The sequence below is a fragment of the Stegastes partitus genome, unplaced genomic scaffold (genome assembly GCF_000690725.1).
Source record: "Stegastes partitus isolate 25-593 unplaced genomic scaffold, Stegastes_partitus-1.0.2 Scaffold209, whole genome shotgun sequence".
NCBI lineage: Eukaryota > Metazoa > Chordata > Actinopteri > Pomacentridae > Stegastes > Stegastes partitus.
Window position 1 is genome coordinate 321,179 of NW_007577940.1, and position 17,604 is coordinate 338,782.

At 38.1% G+C, this 17,604-nt stretch overlaps 1 protein-coding gene across 3 annotated transcripts in view; it reads left to right on the forward strand.

Moving 5' to 3' along the window:
* Window positions 1–17,604, forward strand: part of myo18b (myosin XVIIIB) — an 82,809-nt gene that overhangs the window by 52,553 nt on the left and 12,652 nt on the right. For all 3 annotated transcript variants that reach the window (XM_008280770.1, XM_008280771.1, XM_008280772.1), the window contains exons 32-39: window positions 552–662; window positions 3,856–3,960; window positions 10,871–11,032; window positions 11,123–11,236; window positions 13,053–13,169; window positions 13,248–13,331; window positions 13,563–13,700; window positions 13,803–13,988. In XM_008280770.1, coding sequence (XP_008278992.1) covers window positions 552–662; window positions 3,856–3,960; window positions 10,871–11,032; window positions 11,123–11,236; window positions 13,053–13,169; window positions 13,248–13,331; window positions 13,563–13,700; window positions 13,803–13,988 — 1,017 coding nt within the window. The remainder of the gene's footprint in view (window positions 1–551; window positions 663–3,855; window positions 3,961–10,870; window positions 11,033–11,122; window positions 11,237–13,052; window positions 13,170–13,247; window positions 13,332–13,562; window positions 13,701–13,802; window positions 13,989–17,604) is intronic.

Consider the following 17,604-nt stretch of genomic DNA (forward strand, 5'->3'; position numbering starts at 1 on the left):
TTGACATTGCAAAGTGGCAAGAAATGGAACCTTGGCTTACAATACTTGTCACACATCAAATTTCACTGATGCTTTAGGCATCAAAAGTTTGTGAATGTCAACCAAAGACTGCATTTTTAGTAGAAAGCATGGAAACATCCATATATATACACTTGCAGGAATTTTCTGGGGATGCAACACCATCCCCATGGGAAAATATCGCACTTTTTCAATTTTTAGGACCCAGTAATTAAATGTTTTGTCCCAGTTGTATTTGTTGGATATGCAATGTCAGTGCCTTACCTAATTGAATAGCTAATGGAGTTGTATTTCTGGGGATATTAAGCCTTCAAAATGATTTCCTAGGTAAGATGTTCTTTTTTGAGGAATACAAATTTCTCTTGTCTAAAAAGATGAAATTCTCACAATTCAGCTAATGTATTTTACAGAACCTAGTTTTGAGTTCCAAATAAGTAAGTAAACTCTGAGCCACATCTGTGTTGCAGCAACATATCTCCTGAAATCCATCTGAATTCATTAAACCTGTTGTCTGCTGCCCCTTTTTCTGACAGATACACATGCGGTTTGAGATGGAGATGGAGAGGATGAAGCAGATCCATCAGAAGGAGCTGGAGGATAAAGAAGAGGAGTTAGAGGATGTCCATAAGTCCTCTCAGAGACGGGTGGGTTTAACTCAGTCAAATTACACCTTTTAATACTGATGGCCATGCTTAGGTACTAGCTCTGTTTATAGTCTGAGGTGCTCTTACTGTTCTTGTCTTGTGTGTCTCGTGGATGCTTTGGGAGCTGACTTGTGTGTGTGAACTAAGTCTTCAAGTATCCCAGCATGCATTTCAGATCACCTGGGAGCCTGTGGTAGAATCTAATTAACTGCATGAGCTTGAATTTGGAACACTGTGTATTGAGAAAGCCTGTTATTACAGATTTTATTCATTACTGTCGCATGCATTTTTCAGACATGCTGTTTAGTTGTGAATATATAACTGGTCATTCTGTAAAAAACAGTCAGTGCCTCCTATCTGTCCCTGTCAAAATCAGCAGATTTTTCTGATAAAAACTTCAGTATATTCAATGAAGCCACGCAAAATTTTTGAATGTGCAACATTTCAACGAACCCCTGTGCAACTGAGGGGCCTATAACTTTGAAAGTGTTCATAGTATGTGGGTGAAGTTCTGCATCTTTATTAAATATACTTTAGTTAAATTACTGAAGAATTCAGGTGGGAACTGTTTTCAGATTTGTTTATATGCAACAACCCAATTTCTGTCTCCAGAGGGCCAAAGATAATCATGTAAGGTAAAAATGCAGTCTCTACCAACAGTGAACTGCACAGCCTCACTTGTGTAAGACAGCAGCATTATGTTGTTTCTGTACAGATAGCTCTTTTTCAATGTCAATGGAAGAAAGAAACCAATTCTTTTCACTTACTGATCCACTTAGTTTTTTTTCCCCTCTTTCACAATGTTATGCGGCCAGACAGCAGTTACATCACCGCTCTGCAGTTCCAATTAAGGACAACATTTCTACAGCAAACTCATCACTACTTGGTCATATCAATTGATTTAGCGTCTGTGACAAACAGTGCAAAATTTCACACAGCTGATATTGTGAATAACAGTTTTGAAGCCTTGAGTTTGGAATTCAGCTGTCACCATTGTCATTTTAAAACCTGATGCACATCCTAAGTCATACTCTGCTTTACTGTTTATTTTCCTCTGAATGTGGCCAAGATTTATAAAATGAACTTCATGCCGTATTCAAGGAGACTTGAAACTAGCAATTGAGACCATAAACCCATCAGGGAAAGGCTTATTGAGGTAACAGTTCAAATGAGTAGTAGGATAATATTATCAATAGGCTTCTATGCAGTCAGACTTCTTTGACAAACTAAAGGAGTCATCACCTGCTAGCTGTTAGAAACAAATCAGGATTAATGCACTTCCGAGACTGCTTCTATCTTTGAGTGCTGATAGTGGATGCAGGGTTGGAGGTGGCTCATGAGAAGTTGTATGAAACCACTGGTCATGCTGCAGCTGTAGTAGTAGCTGTAGGAGCAAATGATTGCAGCACAGTTTTCAGTAGTTATTATGGTACTGTAGCCTCTCCACTGCAAAAAGAAAAATGCAGTCACATCCTAGACTGTATATAAAAGATGAACGAAGCCTTGAAAGTACTTTAAACCTGCATTCTTTCAAACAGCCAGCAGAGTCTAAGTCTAATTGTATAGATGGGAAAATGACTTGCTAGTTTCAAGTCTCCTTCAATACAGCATGGTGTTCATTTTGTAAATTATGATTCGAGTTACAGTGAAATAGATGAAAAAGTGCAGTATGTTCTTGGACATGCATAGTGTCCAGGAATACAGAAAAAATTCAAAACACAAACCATTTGGTGTAATGGTGACTATATCCATCTTCAATATACTTTCTATTATCCAGATGCGTACTGCACAATATTGGAAAAATACTGACATTGCATATACAGTATATCATGACGTGAAAATATACAAGAATTTTTGTCAAATGACCTGAGTAACTATTTCAAAAGAATCAAACTCACTCTAGAATGATTGAGATGATTTTGTAGTACAGTGCATCTGCATTGAAAGTAAAATATAATTAGAAAAGAAAAACTGAAAAATACACTTTGCTACTACTTATGTGGTGTAACACTGCCAACGGAATCCAAAATAGTGTTTTGCTGTGGATGGCATTCTGATCTCTCTTTTCACTCATCATACAGAGCTTTGTGGTGCTGATTAAAGTGATCAGATCAATTGATTGTGTTTCCTCAGCATCAACTGTAGACAGAGAACCAAGAATGTCTTAAATTGGAACAAATGATCTGTCACACATAGTTCCCTTGTAGACTAGTCATGAAAAGTGAGAACTGTTCAAGTATTCCTATTCATTCATTCATTCATTCATTCATTCATTCATTCATTCATTCATTCATTCATTCAATTTAAGCAGGTAAAAAGTTGTAGCTTGTGTGAATTTGTTTCGGCAATGAAATATGAAATAGAAGAAAATACAGAAAATGCCAAAGGCGGCATCTTCAAATAGTTTAACAAATAACTAGAGTATTCAGTTTCCAATGATATTAAGTAGAAAGGAGCAGAATGTCCTCACAATTTAAGAAGCTACAAATATTTAATGCTTTGGCTTCCAAATGGGCTGCAGGGTGGCGCAGTTGGTAGCACTGTTGCCTCGCAGCAAGAAGGTTGCCGGTTCGCGTCCCAGGTGGGGGCACCGGATTCTTTCTGCATGGAGTTTGCATGTTCTCCCCGTGCAGCGTGGGTTCTCTCCGGGTTCTCCGGCTTCTCCCACAAGTCCAAAAACATGCTGAGGTTAATTGGTGATTCTAAATTGTCCGTAGGTGTGAATGTGAGGATTAAGCGGTGTATAGATGATGGATGGATGGATGGATGGATGGCTTCCAAATGGGATGCTAGCAGATTAGCTTGCAAGCTTGTCTGCCCCTTTATGTTACGTGACCCTGGTCTTGCTGGTCATAGTACACAGTAGTCATTTGTGTGGAACAGCGAGCTGACATGGTGCATAACCTGCAGCTTGTACAGGAGATCAGAGTGATCTAAATCTCCTCGATGAGAAGCTCCCATTTCTTCCTTCTGGCTTGAAGGTTTAAACCACCCAAACTTCCTGATTTATTCAACAGAACATGGTTTGGAGGCCTCGGTTATCCTGTGCCATTTATTTTTATGCTCCTTCACGGATGATGATGTTTTTATACTTTTCATTATGCATGCTGCTGCAGGGAAAATTTCCTGTCAGCGACAATAAAAGCTCATTCAGACCGGTCGTTTATCATTTTTCTGTTTGTGGTGTGTATAGCTGAGGCAGTTGGAGATGCAGTTGGAGCAGGAGTACGAAGAGAAACAGATGGTGATTCATGAGAAGCACGACTTGGAAGGACTCATTGCTACCCTGTGTGACCAGGTATGCCACACATATATTAACCTCAAATAAAGTACATGATAGCTTATACTGCACATATTCATGTTTTTCTTTGTGTCCAGCTTTGGAGCATTGTGCACCAGTGGATAGTAAGTAGGTTCAGCCATAAGATAGTTTATTTATTTATTTAAGCATTTTTACAGGCTCTAATGCTGGAAGAGTAATATTGATTTTAGAACACAGTGGAGCATTGATCCTGTTCTGAGTGGAACTTTTATTGAAACATACGCACTGACATGTACTCACACACCTCAGATGTCAGCCCAACACGGCTCACTGGCTATCATCATTGTCCTTCACAGAGTACCTCCTTTAACTCCTCAAGTTTTCCTATGTGATAATACAAAATGAAGATTAATTTCTCACAAGTTAGCACTTATTTATCATGTACAGTATACAACAGAAGTGAGTACAGCCCTGTGTAATATCAAAACTGTATCATCTTAGAGTAATCACGTTACTTCTAAGTTGAATGATAGAGTATTTACTGTGATGTTAAAATAAAAGATAAGTTTAGATTCGCTTTATTAAAATACAGGATCAACAATAGGAACTCAATGCAAGAAAATCATTACTGAGATTCAGGTCTTTAATTTATTTTGCACTGCACCTTACTTTTGATGACAGAAAAAATCCTTCTCAGTATGGAGGATACAGGATTTCTGGATAGATGTTCTGTCATTGGTCAGAGACTATTTTTTCAGCTGCTCTTTGCTGGACAGGTTGTGTTGCTCTACTTCTCTTTTTAAAATAACCCAAAGGTGTTCTGTCAGATTCAAGTCAGGCAACATCCTTGTCCAGGTCATAGTTTTCACTCTTCTTAAGTTTGACTTTGGCAGATGGTTTCAGATGGTTTTAAGGCTGGAACATTTTCCTTCTGCCAAGCTTTTACACACTGGGAGTCATCAGGTCAGCCAGTTTTTTACTGTATCCACAGGCATTTATAGTACATCTATGAACATCATCTCTCCAACACCTTTTGCACTCATGCATCCCCAAATTATTACACTTCTCCATGCTTCACCATCAGGACTATGTGTTCACTGTGGTAGTCCTGGTCAGGTTCACACCAAACATGCTTGACTCCAGCTGAGCCGAACAAATTTATCTTGATCTCATTTGACCAAAGAATGTGCTCCCAACATTCATCAGACTGCAGCTCTCATTAGTGGCACCATTGCTCTTTGTAGTTGGTCACTGATCTTTCTGTATCCTTCTCTATCTTGGTCTCACAAGTGTCACAGGTTGATTGTTCAGTTCCTCTGGCAATACTTTTCCATGTAGAGCCATGATGCAGACATGCAGATAATCACACTCCGTAAGTCCCTGTTCATGCAGTTCGCTTGATTGGAAATCACAGCAGTGCTCAGTTTGGTTTCACTGATCACCAGTTTATTTACTTTTGTTGCATTGACTTCTGCTCTGAGGCCTGTACTGATTAATGATAGAAATATTGTACTTGCTAACTTAGAAATAATCAACTTATTGAGAAGTGATGCAATTCAGAATCAATTGACATTTAAGTGATATAGCACAGCAGTTTACTCAGTACTGTTGTATGTCAACTCATTATGTCTAATACTGTATATTTATTGTGCATGACTTGCGCCCTCTGCAGATATTAAAGGCTATCAAAAACACAGCCGTTCCTATTTTCAGGTGATTATACACAGATGAAAACGTAATTATGATCGCTATTTTTCATTTCTTCTAATGGATCTGCTTAAATCTTACACACAGGAATAAATAATTTTGTCAGAGGGCCACAGCTCTCAACAGATGACTGCCGTAGATCACTATCACACTTGTGGGTTAATGTTCTCTAGATGATGGCTATGTCACTGCTGCATTACAAGCACCACAAAACAAGCATATGGAGCAAAGAGGCAGCAGCTAATTTAACACTCTGTCACTGTGAGGATGTAATTGGACTCTTGATAAGTGGCCAAGGAGCTGGTATGTGGCCAAGCTGGCAAACAGCTCCAAGTTTAAGTCTTTGAAAAGGTTTAAAGAAAAGAATATGATTTTTTTTATATAGCCCAAAGACTACAGTGTAAGTTTGTGTAAAACTTGTACCAAGAAAATGCTAGTTGAGCTGAATGTAAATAGGTGTAACAGCATTAAAACAAGACTACTGGGAACAATTGAGGATTTTAGAATTTTAAAGGAAAGAAGGAATAAATTATACTGTAATCCCTGGGTACCTGTGTGGTTTAAAACAGAAAACAGCCAAACATATTACAGCCCACATACCTTATTCTTGCTGTGTAATGAAGAGAATTAGACAGATTAGTTGCGTTTGATCCACTCACATACAGAATATATTCTTTAAATCACATAACGGTATTAAGCTGCAGTTTTTCAGCCTCAATACATTTGAGAGGCTTTTGCTTTTCATTACAGTGCACCCTCAGTGCCTGGACAGACAAGCCTGCTATAGGAGCACAGTTTCAAAACCTGTGTCTTTATCTGAAGTAACACAGAGACATGTTGTATTTCACATTACATGGTGATGATAAGGTCTGTGAGCTGTTATGTAATGAGTGGCTTTCGTTTTTGTTTTTTTTTTAACTTTTGTTTCCCAGTATGTACCCTATAGTAATGGACTGCTTTATGATTGTAATGCAAATCTTGCTAGAGCAGGTGGTAGGGCTGAACAATTAATCAATTTCAAATTCAAATTGTGATTTGAAACAGTGCAATTAACAAATTGCAAAAGCTGCAGTTTAGGATATGGGTCATTCTATGATAAATCATGAAAATTTTGGAAAACTGTTAAATCTTTGGATGAGAATCATACTGTTGCTGAGTTGCCACCATGCATTGTAAAAGATTTGATCCAAATTTCTGATAAGGCAGAAATGTTGAGTTGTTTTAATGAACATTTCATAGCCTCATATTCCATATTTGATTGTGTTAGCAGAACTCACGATTATCCTGCTACATGTTGGTCTGATGACCATCCCTTATCAGACCAGTCTTTTAGTTTCACTCCTTTCACCGTCTTCGAGGTGCATAAAGCCCCGAGTCTCTTGAACACCTCTAAATCAGCTGGTCCTGATAAATTAGAGCCTTACTTTCCACACTTTGCAGCTGATTTTATTGCTTCATCTTTAACACATATTTTTAATCTGTCTCTTATAACCAGTGAAATCCCTAGTATATATAAATCTGCTTTTGTTCTCCCCCTGTTTAAAGGAGAAGAACATAAGCAGATTATTCAGAATTGAATAATTACTGTCCCATCTCCCAACTGTCTGTCTTGGCAAAGGTTCTGGAACAACTAATCAGTAATCAAGTCAAGGAATTTCTTAACAATATTTTATCTGTTTATCAGTCTGGTTTTAGGAAATCACATAGTACAACTACTGCAGCTTTAAACGTAATAAATGACTTCATTGATTCTCTTGACAGTAAGCATCATTGTGCAGCTCTTTTCATTGACTTATCCAAAGCCTTTGATGCAGTTGACCACACACTTCTAAAACAAAGACTTCTCAGAATCGGACTTTCTCCACATTCTGTCAACTGGTTTGACAACTATCTCTCACATAGAACTCAGTGTGTACAAGTAAATGGACTCACTTCCAGTTGTTTGGAAATTTCCAAGGGTGCTCCACAGGGGTCGGTTCTAGAACCACTCTTCTTTATTTTATACATAAACAACATTACAGATAATGTTTCCAATGCCAATTTTCGTTTTTATGCAGATGATGCTGTGATATACACCTCAGCATCCACACCAGAATTGGCTCTATCCCAGCTGCAAACTGCTTTTAATATTGTCCAGTCAAATTTCTTTGACCTAAAAGTTGATTTAAATTCAAGCAAAACCAAATTCATGTTGTTCTCAAATTCCAAGTCAAAACTACAGAACCTGCTTGCAATCACCTCTTCTCAGGGTGTACAGATTGAATTAATGTCTCAATATAGATACCTTGGAATTTTACTCGATGACTGTCTCTCTTTTGCACCTCACATCCAGCAGCTGGCAAAGAGACTAAAATTTAAACTGGGATTTTATTTTAGAATGAAGTCTTGCCTGTCTTTTGAGGCCAAAAAGAGAGTGGCTGCTGCCACTTTTATGTCTGTGCTGGACTATGGAGATACGGTATACATGAATGCTTTTGCTCAAAGCCTGAGTGTTTTAGATTCAGTGTATCGAGATGCTTTCGGGTTTATCACCAATTTTAAGGCTTTTACGCATCATTGTTTGCTGTACTCTCGTGTTGGATGGTCAGATTTGACCACACGAAGGAAAAACACTGGCATATTTTAACTTAGAAATGTATTTTAGGCTTGCTTCCTCGTTATTTACAGGTTTTTATTAGTTCAAAAGCTGCAAGTGGTTACAGTCTGCAGTCCCAGGATCTATTGCTACTGTCTGTTCCCAAGGCTAGAACTGAATGGGGAAAGAAAGTTTTTCAAATTCGCTGCTCCCTCAACCTGGAACATTTTACAAAAAGATCTGGAAATGCAAGAGGTGGTTTCTTTAAACACTTTTAAAGTGTTTCTAAATTACTTGGAGGCGAAAACATCAGTCTGTAGATGTTTTGAAAGGTAATTATTTTTGCTAGTTATGTTTCTGATCTCTACTGATATGTTTGTTTCTTATCTTCTAAATGTAATTTCACCATGTATTATGAGTATGATGTCTGTGTGGATGCTGTTGTGACCTTGTCTGTCTGTCAATTGTGCTGCTGCCTGTCTTGGCCAGGACACTCTTGAAAAAGAGATTTTTAATCACAATGAGCCTTCTCCTGGTTAAATAAAGGTTAAATTAAAAAACAAAAAACAAAAAACAAAACCAAAAGACCAAAAAAAAAAAAGTACCAATGTTGTTTTCTCCATATCTCAGCCTTAAGCTACATTAACAAGGTTGCAAAATGCCTATGTTAGATTTTATTTATTTATTTTTTTATTTTATTTTATTTTACAGGGAAGTAATCTTAGCTAGAAGATGAGCCTGGTATTAAAATGTAGGTAAAAGTGAGACCTTTCATCTGCTATAACTTGTTTTAACCAATCACGTATTACACATGGTGATATGATGCTTGAAAGTTTACCCAAAACTATGTTTTTAAGGTTTTCTCCAATGAATTACCAGAAAACAGTGTACCAAGTTTTTGTTTCTACAACTCTTTGTCACAGACATTAAACTGCTGCAGTTATGACATTGAACTATGATATATCCCATACTAGTGATGTTCCGCGTAGGTTGTAGAAAAAAAGAAAAAGATGTGTTTTTTTTCATCCTTGAAAATTTCATGTCTATTTTCTGTACTTATAAAGCCATTAAGAACACACATTAAAAAGTGTGACATTTTAGCCACCTTTATGTACTTAAAGGCCCTGTAACTCTGAAAATATTTTTAGTGTGAAGGTAAAAATTTTGCACGGCTTCATCAAATATGCTAATGTTATCATACACTAAAAATCAGCTGATTCTGAAGAGGTTAGGCAGAAACTTTATTTAGATTTGGTTGATGTTATTGAAACGACCCAATCATGTTATTCAATGTGTGTAACCCAGGGTTTTAAATATTGTGTCTACTGCTTTGCAAATTCCTCCTTGCGTTGCAGTCATGTTTTGGTGGTGTGTTATGAGGCCATGCTCCATGACATATTTTAATTCTATTACACAGTGAAAATCGAGCTAAAATCACAATATGTGTCATAAAAATTGCAATTAGATATTTTGACCAAATTTTTCAGCGCTAATGGGCAGTACATAGTTAAAGTGCAGTTCCTAGGATTTAAAGCTAACCAGAAAGATGGAGTCAACAATTGAAGCTGAAAATAAGAATATAGTTGATTTTTACAATACAAAACCGAAGCAAGTCAGATCTCCCACTGTTACTGAAAAAGAATTGAATCACATAATGATACAGAAACTTCAAATAGTTTTTTGCTTCTTTCAATGCAGCATAAAGTCCTGCACCTCTAAGGAATCAGTAGGTGTTACCAATACTGGAAAAAATGGAGGCTCCACATGTTATAGATATTTTACTATGTGCACTTTTACCGTCTCTATAAACTTTCCCCACTAGTCTGAACATCAACTGTGGAGAAACCTTTCACCATGCTGACTGTATCTTCCAACAACTTACTGATATCTTGCTCTGCTGTATTCCATGTTTGAGCCATGCTACGAATTTGATTGATCCACTATATTTAATGTTTCTCTTAGTCTCTCTTGTAATCTTCTCTCTGCTCTGTGCAAACATCACCTGCAATTCATGTGAAAACGGAATTTTTGACTTCTGGTCAAAACCGAATCCGTCATTGGCAATCTGTTATGCTGAGGAGCACATTTATTTTATATTATTTTATTTGCATAATCTGGTGCAAATGCTTTATTTTTGAGAATTTTTAAATGAGACATGCCTATTAAATGGATTTCAATGAAATATGGCAATTTTAAGCTTAAATTTGGGCTGTATCACATTTCCTGCTGTTTTTGTGATTTGTGATGGATAAACTGTGTAATTTTGGCAATTTTTCTCAACAAAAATATGGCTTTAAACCTGCCTGGAGGTTTTTGGCTTCAGAAGGTTCATACTACACAGTAAAATAACATGCTTTTCCTGCGAGACAGGAGACGACACAGAATCAATGAAGGTCGATATTGCGTGGGTGTGAATGGTCAGAAATCCAGCAGCAATGTGATTAAAAAAAATAGTCCCACACAGGACTCTACACTCTACACCTGTATGTACAAAAATGCTTTGTTACTTTCTTGTTCTCTGTAGTCTTGTGTTATTCCACTGCACCTGTTTTTAAATACCAGTTATAGAACCAGCAAGAATTTTATTCTCCCTGCTCTTCTACTCATACAACAAAATCATGCTGTTTTAGGGGAAGGATGAATCTGAGGTGTCTCCTCTTGCAGGTGGGACACAGAGACTTCGATGTGGAGAAGAAACTGAGGAGAGACCTGAAGAGGACTCATGCCCTGCTCGCCGATACCCAGCTGCTCCTCGCCACCATCGACAGCTCAGGGCAGAACCTGCCAAACGGCAGCAAAGAACAGATAGAACGGCTGCACTGCCAGGTACTTTCACCTGTACACACACCTTTATCTCAACACACCTCTGCAATGTCACCTTCTGCTCTGTGAGAAACAATCTGTGTCTCTAATTAGCTTGAGGAGAGTGAAGCGAGACGACTCGAGGCCGAGAGTGTTCAGACGACTCTCTCCCAGGAGCTGGATAACACTCAGATTGAACTGGAAAATATCTGCAAGCAGAAGAGTGTGGTGAGTGTTTTTCTTTTTCAAGGTGCATCTGCAGACAGATGACAGAAACAACAGGAGCCTAAATAATACAGGGCATAAGAGCGGAATGGATAGTTTGATAAACTTGATGTGAGAAACTATTCCTCAGTATCGTCAAAATACCAAATGAAGCAATGCCCTCTTAAAGTTGCATCTGATTTTTTAACATAATGGCACAGTTAGGACAGAAGCTGTTTGTTGTTAATATTTCCAAAGGTTTGCAAAAGCTCTGTCAGGCTGCACTGAGATTGTGAGTGAACAGCTCTTTTTAATTCCAGCCACAAATACTCAGTTGAATGGAGGTCTGGACTCTGACAAGGCACTTCAGAATATTCACCTTGCTGTTTTTTAAACCTGTCTAGTTTGAGCTTTACACTTTGGGTCATTGTCTTGCTCCAAAACGAATCTTTTCTCAAGTTGCAGTTCTCTTGCAGACTGCATCAGATTGTCCTCAGAGATTTTCCTATACTTTCCTGCATTCATTTTACATTCTACCTTTACAAGCCCTTTAGGTCCTGATGCAAAGAGGCATCGCCACATCATAATACTCCCGCCACCATGCATCACGGTGGGGATAGTGTGTTCGGAAAGATGTACTGTGTTTGACATCCGCTAAACATAGTGTCTAGTCTGACAGCCAAAAAGCTTAAATTTGTTCTCACCAGACAAAAGAACCTTCTTCCAGTTGACTTCATGTCATTGTCTTCCACATGTCTTCTGGCAAACTCTAGATCGGATTTAATGAGCTTCTTTCAACAGTGGCTTTCTTTTTGTCACTCGTCTATTATGGTTTAACTGGTAAAAACAACCCAGGCAACAGTTGATGTATGTACAGTCTACCACTTCAACTTGTAACTCCATCAATGGACTCATAGGTGTCTTGTTTGCCTCCCTTACTAGTCTCTTTCTTGCACAGTCCCTCAGTTTTTGAGGAAGGCCTGTTTTCGGCAGATTTGTGCCATGTTTCTTACATTACCTAGGTAAGGTGTTTTTTTTAACTGTACTTCAAGGGCTATTTGAAGACTTGAAAAATGTCTTTACTAATCCCTTCACTTATGCTTTTCAGTAGCCTTTTCACTGAGTTGCTTGAAGTGTTCTTTTGTCTTCATGGTGTAGTTATAGGCAGGAGTGCTGATTCAACAGTGACTAGACCTTCAAGATACAAGTGTCTTTATGCTAGAATCACTTGAGACACATTTACTGCACTCAGATGATCTCCATTTTACTAATTGTGTGGCTTCTTGCACCAGCTGGCTGCACTAGGTTAGGTTAGGTGAGTCACTTAAAACAGGGTTGAATACTTGCAATCATTTTCTTCACAGTTTCTATTTTTAAATAATTTTGTATAAATCAATTTTCAGTTTCACGAGAGATTTTTTGTGTGTAAATTTCTGTGATAAAAAGGTAAATTAAATTGACTATAATTCAGTGATATAAAGCAATAAAATTGGAAAACATCCAAAGGAGGGGTGAATACTTTTTATAGGCAATGTACACATATGAAGTTTAGATAATATACATTTAGCCAAAACAATAAAACCCAAAAACAACTATGAAAGAAATAAAGTGTGCAAAGAGTTAGGCTAATACTTTAGGTCACAGAAACTCTCAGAAACATTGTTCTATGTGCCTTTAGCTTTTTGGTTTGTTTGTTGTTGTTGTTTCTAGTAAAACTGCAGATTGTTATTTGTCATCTGGATTTTGACAGCCAATACCACTGTTTAGATCAAACACACATTGTCAAAGTGAAGAATACATACACAAAAGCCCTCTTACCTCTTTGTTTTTGTGACTCCAGGTGGATGAGCAGTTGGCTGTGCTGCAACACGAGAAGACTGACCTGCTGAAGAGGCTCGAGGAGGACCAGGAAGACCTCAACGAACTTATGAAGAAACACAAAGCGCTCATTGCACAGGTGCTGCTTTGCACTTTGTGGCTTGTGTTTAAGCCCCATTTAATACTTAATCATCCCATATCTTTTCTTCCTCCTTAGTCCTCCAGTGACATCTCTCAGATCAGAGAGCTGCAGGCTGAACTTGAGGAGGTGAAGAAACAGAGGCACTCTCTGCAAGAAGAGGTAACCTGTGTTTGACAATCAGAAATTATGTGCGGCACTACGAGGTTTATAAACCAAATTTGCTGTTTAACCTGCCTAAGAAGACACTGTTGTAGATTTCTGGATCATTTAACATCCTTGTCGCAGATCTTAGTATAACTGCAAGCTTCAGGTGGAGCACTGAGATATTTGCATAATTTGGTTCTCCAAATGCTTTTGGCTCACTCCTCTCTCCACCTACTCATCATGCAGCTCCAGCAGAGTGTGTCAAGGGTGCAGTTCCTCGAGTCGTCCACTGTGGGGCGTAGCATCGTCAGTAAACAGGAGGCTCGCGTATGTGACCTGGAAAACAAATTAGAGTTTCAGAGAGGGCAAGTCAAGAGGTTTGAGGTGAGATCAGATAATTTTTTCAAACTTAAACATATAATTATTAACATGTCTGTGACTGTATTCCCTGCATGGTTTTATCTGCCACTTCTGTGTTGTGTGCAGGTGCTGGTGCTGCGTTTAAGGGACAGTGTGGTTCGTCTGGGAGAGGAACTGGAACAGAGCGCTCAGGCCGAAGCTCGTGAGAAAGAGAACGCCCGCTACTACCAGCAGCGCCTGCAGGACATGAGGCTGGAGATGGAGGAGCTGTCCCAGAGAGAGCAGAACAGCAGCCGCAGACGCATGGAGCTGGTAATGAGTTTAAACAACTGTTGCATGCAGCTTCATAACAGTCGAACCATATATGATGCTACCAGTGGCTTTTTCCATACAGTGTCTCAATACAGTTACACCCAAAACCTATCCATACACACTGCAGTGAAAATCTGCCAACAAACAATACAATTCACCAGATGTCTTTCTGGTGTTTTACTTCATCAATTTGCAATAGGCTTATGAGCATATGAGGATCCAAAATTGCCACAGCAAAAAAGATTGCAACACTTTTTCTGTACTTGCTGTAAAGGGGAGAAGAATTGTCCCGCACAAGCTTGTTATCTCTTGTTTTTCTCATGACTGAGTGAGACTTGTGCACTGCGGCTGCTCACAAGACAGGTTAAGGCTTTGAAGCCATATCCAGGCCAAATATTGATTTGTGCTGATTTTTTATTTGACCAAAGGTTTCTTCTTGCTGGAAATAACATAAACAACTGACAAAAGACTGTAAGACATATTGTTAGAGATCGCAAATATAAATTGAAACTGTTTCTTTGTTTTTTGTGCTGAGGAACACAAAGCTAAATTGATTGCAGTCGTTTTATTTTTGGAGAAATTTTGAATGTAGATTAAAGTGATTTTAATGAAATATCATGATTTTAGGTTTAGATTTGGGTAATCTTCCTGACAGAACCACACATAACACCTGATTAGTTTAAGCCCCATTGGAAAACTGAAGATTCGATCAAATTCTTTGTATAGTTTATAGTTTAGTCTTTGTATTGTATAGTTCCTTCCTCTGATAAATGGTACAATTATGGTGATTTTTCTGAAAAGGTACACATGCCTTTCAAACCCAGAAGTGGGATTTGGTGTTCAGAGCTTTAAATAAAGACTAAGGAATGTAGCGGATGAAATCCCCTGCCTTGGGAATTTTGGTAAATGCAGGGGCATAATAGATCTTCAGCTGCAGAGCGAGTACCTCCTCTCTACCTGGGCAGTAAACACTCTACTACAATGGCATGCAGTATTTGGGTCCAAATTTCTGTGAGTGTGAATAGCTGAGTTGAAAACGACGGATTGATCTCCAAAATGCATAATGTTAAAGAAGAAACCTGTCAAAAAAAATTTAATAGGATTAGAATTTTGTTTTTGTTTTTTTGCTAAAAAAAAAAATAAAGATAGGAACACCATGCAAAGACCTGGACTGCCAAATAAATTTAACCAAGTCCTCAGAACTTAATGGTTAAGTAAGTCACTGTCACTTTATGTAGCCCATTTAAAACAATAGAAGCTAAGCTAAGTTGCTTTCCAAAAACACTAAGATTATAAGAGTATGAAAAGAGAATAACATCATAAACTCACCTTACATATTTAAGTATTCCCATTAGGCAGCTATGGCATTATATGCTATACCAAATGAACTGCATAATGTAAAAGCATTAGCTTGTTGTAATTAGAAAGCGATTTTAACAGAGAATGAGTCGTAGCTAGAAGATGAGTCTATGATCAACATATAAAAATGAGACCATTCATTCACTATAACTTGTTTTGACCAACCACCTATCCTACATGGTGATATGACCCTTGAAAATGTACCCAAAATGCATTTTTAAGGTATTCTTTGTACCAATGCGTGTTTCTACTAGGCATGCCACAGACATTAAACTGGTGCAGTTTTTCTATCTCCTGTTCTTATACAGTTAAAAAAGCACATTGATGCTGGAAAAACTGATGCAAATTTTTTAAAAAGCATAGGATTTGGACCTACCCCAATGTGCTCCAGGGGCCTGTAACTCTAAAAAATATTCATAGTAAGAAGGTAACATTTTGCAGAGCTTCATTAAATATACTGAAGTTATTGTAGATTAAAAAAAAATATATATATATATATCAGTCTAGGGGGTAAGTTGAGATCTTTACTCAGATTAGTTAGCTTTTTACATGATGACCCAATGCCAAATTACCTCACTAATTTAAAATCATTTGCTTGTTGTAATTTGCCAGTTAGAGCAATGGCTTGTTCACAGTCATCGTTAGAAACCTTTACAGCTTTTGAATGACTGACTTCACAAAGCTTGTCCCAACAATCAGCTGCCGCCAGCACTCTGAACATTAAAATGATTGATGTCCACAAAGCAGAAGAGGCTGTAAAAAGACAGCAAAGTGTTTTCAGAAAGCTGTTTCCTGAGTTCCTTATGTAATTAAGAAATGACCGTTAACAGAACCAATGGAGGTCAAGCTTAGGTCTGGGAGAAAACTTTCAGAGCCCGTAGGATTGTTAGAAAAGCAAATCAAAACCTCTGTTTGACTGCAAAGTGCTTCAGGAAGATCGATCAGAGTGTGGAGTGGTGCTGCTCTGTTCTACTATGCAGCTGCACAAGTATAACCCAGAGAAATTCTTTTCCTGGAGCCCTACCACAAAATAAACATCTAAACAAGTTAGATGCATTTTGGAAAAAAAAGTCCTGAAGACTAATTGTGTTAAACTAGAAGTTTTTGGCTGCAGTTAGCAAAGCTTGGAGAGAAAGGGTGCAGAGTTTCATGAAAAGAACACGTCTAACTGGTATGCAGGATGGATAGATGATGATGATGATTCAGGCTTGTGTTGCCGCCAGTGACACAGAAAACAATTCACTGGTAGAGGGAGCAATAGATTCAGTTAACTGCAGCAAATTGTGGAAGAAAACATCACTGAAAATAACACTGCTTCCACAACAGTAACATTGTCCTTAAAACATCTGAAAATCCACAGTGGACAATTTGGAGAGGAGCAACCTGAAGGTTTTGTCCTCAGTCCTTCAACCTGAACGTTTTGGAAAAGATGTGGATGGACATCAAAGAGCAGGGCAGCAGGACAGTCTGAGACACTGACACAACTAGATTCCTTTTTCAAGAGGAACTGAAAGCCTCTGAGCTACTACAAAAAGCCTTTACAAGCTTTGATATTTGCCCAGGGGGCTACTGCTGAAGCACTGACCATCCAGGGTGCCCAAACTTCTGCTTCAGGTCCTTTCTCTTTTTTTGTTATTTTCAAACTTTACAGTTTACAGTTTTTACAGATGGAAATAAAAAAATAATGTTGCTTAAAATATTAAAGAAATGTTTCAGCTTTAGCTTTGTGCCTTTTGGAAATCAGGTCATCTTATACTCACTGAGCTGTTCACAGTAGCAGAAATTTGGACCCAAACTTATGCACACCACTGTAAATACAAACCCCCACAGGCCGTTACACACATCTGAGCTGTGCGGCAACATTTTAGAGAGGGGCTGGGACTTAAAAAGCCCTGGCAAGAAGCACATCCTCCAGGCTATGATTGAAAATGCAGTGAACAGTCACATTTCGGCTGTTCTCATTAACAAAAACAACAGCTGGTCTATTATCTGGAACATTTGAAAAACATCACTTTCATTACTGCAGAGTGAGATCATAGCAGCAGTAACAGCACGAGGGAGGGCTTCTGCACACTCAGAGCATAAACATGCAAACACTGAAACAGTTACATAGTATGGCTCATCTGAGAATGCATTTCTATTCTTATGTGATATATATTAGTTTAAAAATGTAACAAACATGTAACAACAAACATTCACAATCAGGCTAATATACACCTATTAATTAAATAATTGGTCTTTCATTAAATCAGATAAG